The 15,929-nt window shown below is 40.9% G+C and overlaps 1 protein-coding gene across 1 annotated transcript in view; it reads right to left on the reverse strand.

Moving 5' to 3' along the window:
• The window catches only part of RAPGEF5 (Rap guanine nucleotide exchange factor 5), a 224,491-nt gene that overhangs the window by 159,097 nt on the left and 49,465 nt on the right, over positions 1-15,929 (reverse strand). The window contains exon 6 of the mRNA XM_042967977.1: positions 2,081-2,147. Within this exon, the coding sequence (XP_042823911.1) occupies positions 2,081-2,147 (67 nt within the window). The remainder of the gene's footprint in view (positions 1-2,080; positions 2,148-15,929) is intronic.

Consider the following 15,929-nt stretch of genomic DNA (forward strand, 5'->3'; position numbering starts at 1 on the left):
GGAAGACCTGAATAGTACGACAAACAGATGGTCAACAGGTAATTGAAAACATGCTCAACATCACTAATCGTCAGGGAAATGCAAATCAAAACCACAGTGAGATATTACCTCATACCTATCAGAACAGCTATCATCAAAAAAAAAAACAAAAAACAAAAAACAAAAAACAAGAAATAACAAATGTTGAGAGGATATAGAGAATAGGGCACTGTTGTGCACAGCTCATGGGAATGTAAACTGGCATAGCCACTTTGGAAAACAGTATGGAGGTACCTCAAAAGATTAAAAATAGAACTACCATATGATCCAACAATTCCATTTTTGGGTATTTATCCAGAGAACACAAAAACATTAAAAGATATGTGCACCCCTAAGTTCACTGCAGCATTATTTACAATAGCCAAGATATGGAAATAACCTACATGCCCACTGATGGATGAATGGCTAAAATAGATGAGGTATCTACATGCAATGGAATACTTCTTTGCCATAAAAAAGAATGAGATCTTGCCATCTGTGACAACATGGATGGAACTTGAAGCATTTTACTAAGTGAAATCAATCAGATAAAGAGAAATAGCATGGGATCTCACATATACTTGTAATCGAAAAACAGTAACAGCAACAACAAAAAACAAGCTCATAGATTGGTGGTTGCTAGAGGTGAGAAATTCGGGGGTGGGAACAACAGGTAAAGGGAGTCAAAAGGTACAAATTTCCAGGGCACCTGGATGGCTCAGCCACTTAAGCATCTGACACTTGGTTTCAGCAGGTCATGATCTTGTGGTTTGTGAGTTTGCGTCCCACATCAGGCTCTGCGTTGACAAGGCAGAGCCTGCTTGGGATTCTCTCTCTCCCTCTCTCTCTGTCCTACCCCTGCTCATGCTCTCTCTCAAAATAAACTTAAAAAAAAAAAAAGGTACAAACTTCCAGTTATAAAATAAATATGTCATGGGATGTATTATACAGCATGGTGACTACTGGATATATGAACAGTTGCTAACAGAGCAAATCTTAAAAGTCTACAACACACAAAAAAAATTCTGTCACTATAGATGGTGACGGATGTTAACTAGACTTATTGTGGTGATCATGTTTCAATATATATATACAAATATCAAATCATTAGGTTATACACCTGAAACTAATGTAACATTGTATGTCAATTATACCTCAATAAAGAAATTTTAAATAAAAAATGGCAAAGGTCATGTTAAATCTTTTTAACATGCTTCAAGATTCCATTTCACATGAAGTTTTTACACTACCAATCACTGTATTTAGTCAAAAACTACTTTTTTAAGCTATATTCCAGAACAGTAGGAAAGGCAACTTTCAACTTTCAAGCTGTGTGCATAGATGCTAAGGCCTGGTGTATAAAACTCTGTGAAAGATCAGTTTCATCCATGTACATAATCCAGCATAATTTTCGGCAATTACCATTTCAATAATGCAGTTAAAGCACAACTAGAGAATCTTTGGGAAGGCTAGAAAAATTTCCAGAAAGCCAAACCAATGGATAAAGACTTTAACAGATAGGATTACTAGAGCCTGTCAAAAACTAGGACTCAGTGACCAGCAACCACAGCTTGCTTTTTGTGTTAAGAAGGGCATACATGACCTTTTCTTCAACTAACAAGGCAATTACCCACTCTGATTAGTGGCTTAAAGAACAACGAAAATGTTGCAACCTAGTACATTAGAAACCAACCTTTTGTTGGTTGAGGTAATTCTTTTTTTTTTTTTTCTAATGAAACCTGTCGTCTTTTCTCCTTTGTGCAACAGGTCACAACATTCCCTAGGTTAAGTCATGCTGTATTTTAAAAATCAACTATCACGCCTCCACTAAGGTTCCAGGAACTTTCCACTAGGAATATATATGTATGATCTTGCTGGAGAAGTTGCATTGAGGGTAGTAAGTCAAAGTCATGTCTTCTTTTGCCTTGATGTGGGCCTCCCACATCGATGTGCAACCACAGAGCAAGTGTCTTTCTGCACTGCTACCCAAACTGCCTCCCTTTGAAGACCCTGGCCCTCATTATTTTCTGCACCCTTAGGCAGGGAAACTGCAAGGCCTTACCGCAGACGTTAGACGGGCAAGAATTTCATCACTGCTTTCTTCTGAGTCTTCAATTTTCTGATGAGACCTATGAAAAACCAAGAACAATTTACTTTTAGCTCAAATTTATCTACCAAGTTATGGAGAACACATGACAAATAAGGACATAATTGTATAATACATTAGTGAAAGTACCCATGCAAATAACGTGGTATCAATAATGCCCGGGGACACAACTCTGTTCCAGCCCAACTGTTCCTTCAAACTCAATTAGCAAGAACCTCTTTATAATATACCAATTAAACCCCGAGGATAGAGTATGTGTTTCCTAATGATGTCACAGAATAGTCCTGACATGATAGATTTACAAATGTGGGCATGCACGAAGCATATGCAGATGTGAATGGGAGGTGGTTAGGTACTGAAGTTCCCTCCTAGTCTAAATCCAGATTTTGAAAATCTGAAACATGCATTTCCCACTACATTTGAGTTTCACCCAAAACAGATTTGTTTTGAAATGGTCTATTACAGACCTAATACTGTGACAGGAATTATGTGGAATACAATAGCAGCAGAAGTACGGCACTCCTTTTTAATATACCCAAGCCCAGTTGAGAAGCCAAGAAAAATATGCATATGTAAATAACTAAAGAGACATACAACATATGATATAAGATCAGTTTGTTTAGGAAAATCACCTTTGTAAGGTAATTTGTGAAAACATTTTCACCACATAAATGTATATACTAACATATAAAATTACCTACTCCTTTTTTAATTGAAGTATATTTGACACAATATTACGCCAGTTTCAGGTGTACTAAAATTATCTACTTAAAGCAAACTTTATAAAATGAAATTTTTTCTTCCTGTTTGGTCAAAGAAAAAAATTAATGCCAACTGAATATATGTAATTGTCTCCCAGATCTATTTCCACAGCAATCCCTTTCACCACGTTCTGTGGATTTGGAGGGATTGGTGGTAATTGCCCTGCAGGGCAGTGTTATCAGAACGGCAATCCAATGATTGATTTCAATCTTGAAAACTGCAGTGGGCCAGCCTAAGCGCTTGCCTCGCAGGGCAGGAGGGCTAAGGAGAAGCTCTTTAAGAAGGGAAAAGCGAGTCGGATCAATTCTGGCATTGGCTTCCTGTTTCTACGTTTTTAAAACCTTTACAGGAAAAAAAAAAAAAAACAACCCTCTAAATCAGAGCAGTGAATGAAAAACTACCACCTTTACAAGAACTGCATGATACAGGTACGAAGCGGTGTTGATGTTGTCAAGTAACTTAATTACCTGTGCTGCAAAGTGTTTGAAATGTTAGCTAATAACCTGCCTACTAAAAACAGTGGGAACTGAGCATTCTAACTTCCCTTACTCCCAAAAAAGCAAGTTACCCTGATAATGAATACCTGGAACAATGAACTCCATTATTAAAATGATCTATTCACAAGGTTTCCACATACACGAAGTTATACTGAGAAGAGACTCATAACCCTTTATAACCTAAGCCAACAAACCAGGTTTCTATGATTACGCTGAGGTGACTGAACATATGTGACAGGAAATTAAGAGCCAAACGCACTGGGCACAAGAGCACCAAGCAAGGGCTTCGGCACCCATCTACACCTGCAGTGAAGCAGGGGCTGGACATGCCAGCTCACGTTTCTCAGACCCCAGCACATAGCTCAATGATTAGTTCACAGGCATGAGGTATTTTGCACCAGCACAGATTCCGTCATGAAGGTGTTTTCAACAAACTGCTGAAAGGAACTCAAAATTCCAAGGCAAGTTCTTATGTGTGTGACTGATAATGACTGTTTCATGAGTAATGGCTGAGCCATTGCCGGCTTATTGACAAATAATCGAATCCCCGTTCAGGAGCAGAACTACCTATCGTCATTCTTCCAGCACAAAACATACCTTGGCAAAATGAGGTTTGTTTGTTTTTTAATGTCTATTTATTTATTTTTGAGAAAGAAAGAAAGAGAGAGAGGCAGAGAGAGAGAGAGAGAGGGAAACAGAGAATCCAAAACAGGCTCTGCATTGTCAGGGCGGAGCCCGATGCGGGACTTAAACTCACAAACCATGAGATCATGACCTGAGCTGTGACCAAAAGTCACTTAACTAACTGAGCCACCCGGGGGCCCCCGACAAAAATTGTTTAAGAAATATGTGTGGGAAATATGTGTAAGAAAGACAGACAGATGACCTCCCAGGAACTGTCCTGCAGCCCTAATCCCATTGTTATCACCACAACACCACGATTTGTGACCAGAGCTCCCAAGTCTTTCTCCACCCCTGTGCCTCCTGTGAGCTCACCTTTTTTTACCATCTGCCTTCCAAGGGGCAGTGGGAAGCAATTCCAGGAACCTTATTTTCACCCACTTGGGGATCTTACAGGCTCCTTGAAGTCAACATAACTCCCATTGTACTTCTATTGCCTCTTGCCTTCACTGGTTCTACAAGCACCTCTCACGGCTCAGCTCCATGCTCACTCTCTGGCCATTCCCTCTGTTTCCTTCAGTTCCCCCCTGTTAAGCCTCACTGACAAGGGAAGTAGAAGCCCTCTACTTCTCTTGCACAAACTTTTCTTATCTTCTAGCCAACTTTCTTGTCTCTGGCTTCTCCTCTTGTGCCCAATCTGCTATAGATACTGGGATTATCTTTCTATAACTCAGACCCGGTCCTGCTCTTCTTAGAGTCCAAACCAGGGATTACCCTACTGCCTACTGAAAGGTCTAGAATTCAGAAATACTCTTCCTTTCCTGCTAATGGGCCCCATCCCCCCGCCCCCTCCCATACCATCAGGCACCTGCATCTGAGATGGCATAGAGAAAGGTCTTAGGAGCAGGTCTGGTAGTAACAGGCCAACAGTGGAAGAGCTTAGAAAGAGGGAAGGGTAAAATTAAATTTAAAAAAAAAAGGAAAAGAAGAAAAAAAGAAGAAAGAGGGAATGGTAACACCTAACCACTCTCCTTCCTCACCACTTCCTCTCATTCCTCACCACTATGTTCCCTCCCCAGCTCTATGCCAAAATGCCCAGAAATACCACTCTCTTTCCCTAGCAAATGTATTTTTATGAAATAAGACAAATTCTGATTTTACGTGTGTAAATACAGGTTAGTGCAACCCAGTGAGGATAAAGTTCTCACACATCAAATCAAAACAGATAATGAAACAGGGCAAGGGAGAATAAAGAAAGGAATCTACTGTAATACTTGTACAGTTTCCCATTATTATGAAAGGCGATCAGTGTACAGGAGAGGAAGAGAGAAGCTCTGTGTGTTTGTCAGTGCTTAGAGATGGGAAGCAAAGAAACCCTGGCTAGAATCAGCAAGTAATGGCAGTGACAAGTGACAGGAGACAGAAAGAGAAAGGGAGTGACCCCAGGAAGGAAGACCCATCCCAGAGTGCTTGGGCCAGCAGGAAGCTTGGGCCCATCACGCACTACAAATTTATAAATTCCCATGGCTGCTTCTCAACGTCGCTGCTTACCAACAACTTAAGCCAGGCCCAGTAATTCTCCAACAGAAAGTACTGAGTCCTGCTACTGTGGGCAGATGTCCTCAGAAGTTTTAGAGGTCTGCAGTATCTAAGGGTGCCAATATGAGGACACAGGAATAGCAAACGCTGCCTTTGTCCCTTTAACCATCCAACAGAACACATGATCATTCTACCCAGTCCCCACCGAAAACAAAACCAAACCAATCCAATCCCTGCCCTCTCTACAATCTTCCTCACCTTAATCAATGACAACCCCATCCCCCCAGCTGTAAGTCATGCTTGATCCCTGCTCTCTTGTACTCCACACTGTAGGCATCCTAAAATCCCACTGGCTCTATCTTCAAGGTGTATCTCCCATTTGACCACTTCTTACCACCTCTATCACCACCACCTCTGTTGTCCCAGGCACCAGATCTCTTGCCCAGACCCAGGAGCCAGAGTGGTCATGTTAATATGTAAATTAGATCATGTTCCTCTTCTGCTCAAAATCCTCCATTGACTCTCCATGTCCCTCAGTATAACACACAAGTCTTGACATTGGCTGACACTTCTCCCTCTCTTCACACTTGCTTTGCCTTCAATGCTTCCGCCTTAGACCTCTGCACTGGCTACCCTGTAGAATCTTTGCACTGTTCCCCTAGAACACTTCCCTCAGATATCACCTCCCGTATGCCTTCACATCCTCGAGGTCTCTCAGCTTCTTGAAGAGGCCTTTCCTGACCCATATCGATATCCCTCATTTCTTACTTTATGTATCTTCATAAAGTTTTCTACCTCTAACCACATAAATCTGTTTATTTATGAAATGTCTGTCCTCCCCTACTAGACTACAGGCTCCATGGGAATACAGACTTCTGTTTTGTTCACGGTTACATCCCCCAACACTTAGAACACAACCTAGTACCTAAGAAGCATCCGTATATAACTGTTGAATAAATGAACTGAGTACCTGCAACTTCAAGAGAGGCTCTGCTACGAATCACCATCCTGGGACGACTGCTGCACAAGGTATTAGCTTGTTATCTATGGTCGGTGCAACTGAAGAACCCTGCTTATACTCAAGAACACTTTCCCTTAGCTGCTCCATTCTCCCAGTTCCCTGCAGCAATTCTGTCTTTCAGTGACCTGCTATTCATTCAAATTCAACAATGACTTTCTTAATTCAAATACCAAAGATCTAGTGACTCTGAAAATCTCTTAAATGAAGTAATAGCAATAAAGGTGAGGATCACCCCCACCTCCTCATCTTCCTCTAACAAATAACTGGTGTAGACTTAGTGACAGTTTTCAACCCAGCCAACTATTTGACAATCATTTGCACAATTCATCCTGCAGTAGGAAAGAACAGGAAGTCTCCACCCAAGAGTGTCTCCCAACACAAACTCTCAGCTCTGAAGGTTAAATAGTCACCCCGTGTTGAGTTCCAATAAAGAGTCTTAGGAGGCATCACACAGGGCCTGTTATCTGGGCAATGGAATTTGTTTTATACCAGTCAGGCTCAAGATAATTTCTAACAACTTGGATTTAACTGGTACCTGTGCAGGACTTCCCAAAATTCCCTTAGTGAGAATTCCTTCGTGAAAATTAGTATAATGGATTTGAGATTATTCCAACTAGGTTTTTTTTTTTTTAATTTATGTTTATTTGAGAGAGAGTATGAGTGGGGGAGGGGAAGAGAAAGAGGGAGACTCAGAATCCAAAGCAGGCTCCAGTCTTGGGGCTCGAATCCATGAACCATGAGATCATGACCAGAGCCAAAGTCAGATGTTTAGCCAAGTGAGCCACCCAGGCTCCCTTAATTAGGTTTTTAAAAATATGTCTCCCTCTCTGTCTGACCCTCCCCTGTTCATGCTCTGTCTCTCTCTCAAAAATAAATAAACATTCAAAACAAAAAATTTAAAAAAAAAGGGGGGTGCCTGGGTGGCTCAGTCGGTTGAGCCTCCGACTTTGGCTCAGGTCATGATCTCACAGTCTATGAGTTCAAGCCCCACGTCGGGCTCTGTGATGACAGCTCAGAGCCTGGAGCCTGCTTCGGATTCTGTGTCTCCCTCTCTCTCTCTGACCCTCCCCTGTTCATGCTCTGTCTCTATCTCAAAAATAAATAAACATTAAAAAAATTTTTAAAAATAAAGCTTGCTAAGGGTGCCCAGGTGGTTCAGTCAGTTAAGCATCCATCTCTTGATTTCAGTTCCAGTCATGATCTCACTGTTGAGACTGAGCCCTGTGTTTGACTCTGTGCTGACAGCATAGAGCCTGCTTGGGATTCTCTCACTCCCTGTCTCTCTGTCCCTCCCCGCCTCATGCTCTCTCTCCCTCTCTCAAAAAATAAACATTAAAAAAATAAAATAAAGCTTGCCATACATCTTCTATATAAGAGACAGAACCCACATTCCTCAACCAGATTTTACCAAAACATTTTGTGCCTTAAGATTCAAGAGCAACCAACACCATCTTGGAGTTAGAAAATCCTGCTTTATTTTTACCTGTAAGAAGTTTCCTGGTATTTCAGGGAGGAAAACTGGAAGCATTCTATTACAGAAATAGTATCCAAATAATACCACTTTACATTTGCATGTTGATACAACTTCAAAAATGCACATGTTCTGTCTATCCATCTAGGTCTCACTACTGAATAGCATATGTGGGCTCCCAAGAGCTACCACAACACAAAACACTGCTCCTATAGGAAACTGTGTGAAATGTCTATTTTATGGTTGTTGGAGTGCACAGATTTGGAGTAATTCAAGAAGTGGAGACTGCGTAACTAGCACATGCCAAGCCAGCTGAGGTGTTATCCATGACCTTCCAGACATACCTGTGCCAACACTATATTGAGCACAGGCATGCTGCACATTACAGAGGACCCTAACAGAAGATGTGGCCTCAGCCAGATTTCCCATAAAATGCTATTCCTGTCCTCCCAGGGGTTTCATTTGTGTCTGGGTGATTCTTGTACGCACATAACACCTTGACCTTCACACTGAACAGAGATATTCTAGATCGGGACCTAAGGAGGGTGGAGAACACACCTATCTCCAAATCAGAATTCTAACAGGGCAGAGTCCATTGCAGGGGGATGTCAGACAGGCCTGTTCACTACTTCCCACCATCGCCCCCCAACAAAGCCGAGCTGATATTAAGTTGCCCTGTGTTATTTGGTTTAGAGAAACTAGAGGGAAACACAACATTCAGGATGGACCTGAGACCACCTTTTGTTAGAGTCTGATGAAATTATAGAGCATGGAAAAAACCAGAACCAAGACAAACTGTACAGGAATCTTTCAAACATGATCCCACAACAAATAGGAGATGCCCAGCACACACATGTATGATAACAAAATAAAACATTCAGTGGGTTTAGCAAAATCCATCTTTAAGATCCTTTGCCAACACAAGGGAGCCACTTAGCCTGATCTATGATTGTCAGAGGCCACTTCTTGGGAGAAGGGATAGCCAGGGTGAGATTCTGATGCATAATGAGTGGCCCTGAAACTGCAGCAGGGTTATCGGGACCAGGAAGTGGGAAATGGCAGGAGATAGAGCCAAGGCCAGACTAATCAGGGCCTCATTTGATACTGTTAAAGAGTTTTTGTTTTGTGCTGAGGGTTATGAACTTTGGCTATAAAGCAAATAAGCTGGATGGAGAAGTAACTAGAAGAGGAAATAAGATCAAAGGTAGGTTGGTTTCTTGTAATTATGATTGAGGGAATCGTTTGTTTGCTGAAGGTGAATAGCCAACAGAGAGAGATGGAGAAAGCAGGAAAGGGAAGTCTCCACGGAGATATAGGACCCATAGCCCAGTGAGAAGAAGGAGTCTTGAGTACAAAGAGGAGCTCTTTCTCCCACCAACCTGAGAAGTCAGCTGATGATACCACAGCTCATATTCCCCAGGGACAACCCAGAGTTGGTTCCATACTTGCTGTCAGGCAAGGAAACTTCAGGAACTTTCTCTTAGAGAAATATTTCCTGGGCTAGGTTTGAAATTTTTCTTCCTTAGAAATCATTGACACCAGGGGCGCCTGGGTGTCTCAGTCGGTTAAGTGTCCACTTTCGGCTCAGGTCATGATCTCACAGTTCATGGGTTCAAGCCCCACATCGTGCTCTGTGCTGACAGCTCAGAGCCTGGAGCCTGCTTCAGATTCTGTGTCTCCCTCTCTCTCTGCCCCTCCCCTGCTCATGTTCTGTCTCTCTCTCAAAAATAAATAAACATCAAAAAAAATTTTTTTTAAGAAATCACTGATACCAAATCCTAGACACTACCAAAAGGAATGCTCCTCAAGGATCACAGACTCACTCGCCACCATATCTAATACCTAGTGATCCCAGGAGGGTAAAAAAGGTGTCATACTGGACACTCAAGCACTGTCCCTTCTATAACATCTATATTCTGGACATATCTGTTTTGCTTAACAAAGCAAATACTTAGGACAAAGAAAAAGTGGGATGGTCGAAGAATGAGAATTCGATTTTTCTTGAGATCTTTGATGTCATGAATACAAATACCTGTTCAATCTTCTAAAGAGAACTTAATTTTTCATAGGCTGGGGCTACTAGTTGGGCTTACAGAGGCAATTTACCAAATACTACTAAAATGTGATTGTGACAGGCTTCACTGAGGGTCCAGGATATATTTGAATAAAATTAGTTATTACTAATATCTATTTTTTACATTTTACTTTATTTTTAAATTTTATTTAAATCCAATTTAATTTTAAATTTTATTTAAATTTAAATTTATTTAAATTTATTTAAATTTAATTTATTTATTTAAATTTTATTTATTTAGTTAACATATAGTATAATAATGATTTCAGGAGCAGAATCCAGTGATTCATCACTTGCATACGACACCCAGTGTTCATCCCAACAAGTGCCCTCCTTAATGCCCATCGCCCATTTAGCTCATTCCCCCACCCAACACCCCTTCAGCAACCCTCAGTTTGCCCTCTGTATTTGAGAGGTCTCTTCCTGTTTTTTTCTTATTTTTCTTTCCCTCCCCCTACGTTCATCTGTTTTGTTTCTTTAATTCCATACATGAATGAAATCATACGGTATTTTTCTTTCTTGGACTTATTTCTCTTAGCATAATATATTCCAGTTCCATCCACATTGATACAAATGGTCTTTTTGCATTTCATATTGACGATTTCAGGATTAATCGTTAATATTTAATGAAACAGCCAAATTTCAAATGCTAGCACAACCAGGCCTAAAAGTTCAGTTTTTCTTAAAATTCCTGTACTACTTTTAAATAATGATGTTCTCTGATAAAAATATGCAATCTGTTCCCACACCTACAATAAGCCTTTTCTGTAAACAATGGAAATTTTGGAGGGCTTAGTGTTTCCTTGGGAGAGGGGGTGATGAGTAATAACAAAGACTAAGACCAGCTGATTTTATAGCATTTTTTATATAAACAATTTAAAATAGTAAATGGAAATTTTCTTCACCTATGATCCTAATACAAAACTTACGCCAAGTTCCATCATGAAATTTTTTTGAGAAATACTAAAAAAAGGTTTCCTCATCCAGTATTAATTTCCTCTTCCCCGGGGCGCCTGGGTGGTTCAGTCGGTTAAGCGTCCGACTTCGGCTCAGGTCATGATCTCGCGGTCTGTGAGTTCAAGCCCCACGTCGGGCTCTGTGCTGACAGCTCAGAGCCTGGAGCCTATTTCAGATTCTGTGTCTCCCTCTCTCTCTGACCCTCCCCCGTTCATGCTCTGTCTCTCTCTGTCTCAAAAATAAATAAACGTTAAAAAAAAAAAAATCAAAAAAATTAAAAAAAATTTCCTCTTCCCCAAAGAGCACAATATGAGAATCTAATTAGGAAAAGTCAGGAATACAAAAGGTAGGTTTGGGACATAGGTACAGGAGACTTGAAGTTGATCTCCCAGTTAGAAGGGGTCAATCCAGCACCACGTCAAAAATCAAGGATGCCAATGCATTTCTCATCTTGATTCTACATATCAGGTTGAAAAGGTAAAGTTAGGCAGGATACGGAGGTGACAGGGTAGTGGGTGGTGGTAGCATTAGTGTATGTAGGGTGCCAAGGGGAGACAGGGATCTATACTTTGGTAAGTATTATTGTGCAGCTGGTATTAGGCACATGACTGAGTGAAGGCACAGTCAGAGTGAGAGTAGAGAAAGAAGTCTGGAGCTCCCAGGACACTCCCTGTTCATGGGTCAATGCTACCAAAAGCAGGTTTATTATTATGCAGGTATGGTGAGGTCAAAAAATAAGGAGATGACTGCCATTGAAAAGATACACAACAGTTTGGGAGGGTTAATGTCTTAGTAATAATGAGCCTTGGGGCACCTGGGTGGCTCCGTTGGTTAAGTGTCCACCTCTGGAGTTTGGCTCAGGCCATGATCTCATACTTCGGGAGATCGAGCTCCAAATAGGGCTCTGTGCTGAGGGCAGAGCCTGCTTGGGATTCTCTCTTTCCCTCTCTCTCTGCTCCTCCAACCCCTTTCAAAATAAATAAATAAACATTTAAAAAAACAGATTAAGTAATCTAACCCACTAACATGGAGAGATCCTCTACTTAAGCCTTAATTTGTTTTTTGGGCTTTTTTCCCATTAGACTGATGAAGTATTTCACATATAGCTCTTGCACACTTTTTAGATTTGTACCTAAGAATTTCATAACGTTTTTTTTGGGCCAGCATATAGAAACATAATTTTTGTAAATTGACCTTGTATCTTGTGAATTTACTAAACGTACTACTCATTAGTTCTAGTAGGTCTTCTCTAGATACCCTGGGATTTTCTATCTATGTATCTGCAAAAAGAGGTGGCTTTAATTCTTTCCTTCTTATTTGTAGTATACTTTTATTTATCTTGCCTTATTACACTGACTCGTGAAGAGAAGTGATTAAAAGGAGATACATTAGCCTTGATCCCAATCTTAGTGGGAAAGCATTCAGTCTTTTACCATTAAGTATGATATAAGCCATAGATTTTATGTAAGGTTTTATCAGATTAAAGAGGCTTCCTTAGATTTCTAGTTTTCTGAGAATTTTTTTTTTATCATGAATGGATACTGAATTTTTTTTAAATGTGTTATCTGCATCTATGGAATTTGTCATACAGTTTTTCACTTTAGATTAAATCTGGTGAATTACATCGATTGAGTTTTAAACTCTGAACCATCCTTTTATTCCTAGGATAAACTCCCATCTCTCATGATTGTATTATCACTTTTATATATTGCTGGATCCTATTTGCTAATATTTGTTGATGAGGATTCTGTTTTTCACATTTGCTTCCCTTTCTGAACTTTGTCCTAATAATGCCGGCCTCATGAAAGATGAGACATTACTTACATATGGTCGTATCACCACAGAGTCAAGCACAAATTTGTACCTCACACAAACCTAATGGACAGTAAATGTCTGTTGAGAAAGAGTTGCCTTTTCCCAGACCTTCTTCTCCCTGTCCCTTCTCCTTACCTAAGCAAAGGAGCAAATTCAATTATCTAGGGACTCCAGACTCTCTTCCAAACTTAAATGCTCATGAAGCTAAACGTATGCAATTTCAGAAGTGTCAGTCAAGCAGCGGTAAGTACCAAGTTTGATAAAATCTTTGTCATAATGTTATTGATCTGGCTTCTTTGCATAGTATTTTGCAAATTTGATTGAATTAGCTTTCACATTTCTTATGAACCAAGCTCTTTCTGTATGGCTGACTTTTTGGAACTGCAGACTTCAACTCTGGTGTACATGAGCCTTACTAGAAGTTAACAAAAAGTACTAATATGTGTCTCATCTGTCCATCCCAAGCCTGATTTAGTAGATCTCAGCTTATACATCCTTCTTTTTGAAAGGATCATGGTTGAGAACCACTGCCATAGAGGTCACTTCCAAGTTCAGCTTCTGCCTTCTATTCACCTACCTGCCACCAAGTACAGAGGCCTGTCCCTTTGGCAAGTTCAGTAACCTTCCTTGCCTCAGTTCCCTCATCTGTAACTTCACACTGCCGTTGTGAGCAGGGAGTATTAACCATTACTGCTACTATTCATTTCATTGTTGTCACTGCCAGGGCAAGCTTAGGCCAAGTGACTAAGCCAGCTCTTCCCCAGTTTTTAAGTAGGGGACGCTTTTTACATAGAAATGGATCACAGACCCATAAACTCTATACATGTTGATAACACCAACACATGACATAAATGTTACTGTGAATTCCAGTAACCAACTATTTTGTTTTGTATCACCCATGTACAGTTAAGTCATTCTCTAGTCAATGTAAAGATAATGTTCGTCTTTTCTATAGGTTTAAGACACCCTTGCAATCAATCTGAGACTTGCTCCCCACCCTTCTCAAAGTCTGAGTTCTTCTCGCTGTGACTCACTGCTTCAGCCACATCAAGCTACCTTGCACTGCCTCAACCTGCCACCGCTCTCCCTAACGTCAATGCCCTGCACGCTGTTCTATCTCAAGTATCCTTTTGCTTCTCTGTCTAGAACGTGAAATCATGAATGCTAATAAATTCATCTTAACCCCTGGACTGAGATTTCCCTACAGTTGGCTAGTTAAGAATCTGAAGGTTAAAATACCATTCAATTAAGCACATAGCTAAATAACAACAATAAACATGTTTTTGTTTGTTTGTTTTTAAATAGTTAGAATCAGGAAGAGTCAGGCTAGGATGCCATGAGAGAGAGAGCTGTTTTAACAGAGGCCAAGTGGCTGAATAGGGGGTGTGTGGAAGCCACAGCCAGACCTCAGGAGCATCAGCAGTGCCAGTAGGCACCCAGGAGGGCACATCAGCCAGGCAGGACCAAGAGGCACTGACCGAGCCAAGATGGACAAACCCAGTTTATACAAGTCCCAGGCTCCACAGCAGATGCCAATACAACACCCCAGTTATACCTCAAGGGCCATTAGGGTGCCCATCTACTAGCAAAATCACTGGGGACGGGAAAGGGCCCACCCTGAGAAGAGAGCCTCCTCTACCAGGTTTAAGAGACCCATACTACTCACCACGTTCCAGAGGCTGTCTTGATGAGCAACAGGGAGTGGGCCTACACTGAACCTTTTTACCAAAAGGTGCCAAACACCTTTTAGCATTATCTTATTAGAATAATTCTACTGGATTAGACTAAAATTGTGGGGTTTCTTTTCCTTCTTTCTGGCTATCTTACAAGACAGAGGCTCACGTGCACAACAAACAAGAGATTGCTTAGAGGAAAAATGAAGACATTACATTTTTCTTTACACGTCTGAGTGTAGGAGGAGTTAAAGTTTAGCAATCCCCTAGAAATCTTTCAACAACAGTTTAAATGTTAACTGCCCTGTAATTGGAGACTATAGTTTCATATATTCGAGGTTCATAGGCTCCGTCCATTCAGAGCACTCCCACTCCCACCCATGGTGAGCTGGCACCTGCTGTAATGGCGGCTGCACTGGAACAGCCATGCTTCCTCACAGCCTACATTCTAAAATTTCTCACTAGTTCTTTTATTTGTTTTAATTTTTTTTTTTTAACATTTATTTATTTTTGAGAGAAGGAGACAGAGCATGAGCAGGGGAGGGGCAGAGGGAGACAGGGAGACACAGAATCCGAAGCAGGTTCCAGGCTCTGAGCTGTCAGCACAGAGCCCGATGTGGGGCTTGAACCCACAAAGTGCGAGATCATGACCTGAGTTGAAGTCAGATGCTTAACCAACTGAGCCACCCAGGCGCCCCACAAATTTCTCACTAGTTCTGAATCAACTATGAGGCCGCCCTTCCCTGTGCTGTTACTTCAGCATCCCCAACCAACACCCTGCTCCAATCACCTACCCATACCCACACACACACGAGTGAGAAAAAAATCACTTACAGGTCACTTGATTTGGCTTTCGTTTTGAATAAAATACCATGACTGTTATTTTTTCCTCCCTAAGATTGTACCTTCGACAACCTATTCACTCACTTCATTCAAATTATCTATAAAAGTTATTTTGTATAGAACAGGAATTTTGTTTCCTAAAATTAGCCTAGAAACCTGCAGCAGCTCCATTTCCCATCCTGCTTCAAATATTCTTTTCTAAATGGAAAAAAAGATCCACAAAATGCATTTACACAGAATTGCGTGTCATAGAGATACTAAGTGGCTTCCTTGCATAATTTTACAGAGACTTAGAAGATAGCACATTAGAGGGACCCGACGCAAAACCGCATACAAAGACCGGAATAGCCTTCAAATATCAAAAAGGCTATTAAAAGGAACATAGGACAGGATTTTCAGCTTGTGAATGGACAATGCAAATTACTGAATCAAGAGGACTTTAGAGGGCATTTCAGTAGAATGGATAAAAATGTTTTAACAGAGCAGAATGAACAACACAGGTCTAAGAATGACAGAGAAGAATGGAAAAAT

The sequence above is a fragment of the Panthera tigris genome, chromosome A2, assembly GCF_018350195.1.
Source record: "Panthera tigris isolate Pti1 chromosome A2, P.tigris_Pti1_mat1.1, whole genome shotgun sequence".
Classification (NCBI taxonomy): domain Eukaryota; kingdom Metazoa; phylum Chordata; class Mammalia; order Carnivora; family Felidae; genus Panthera; species Panthera tigris.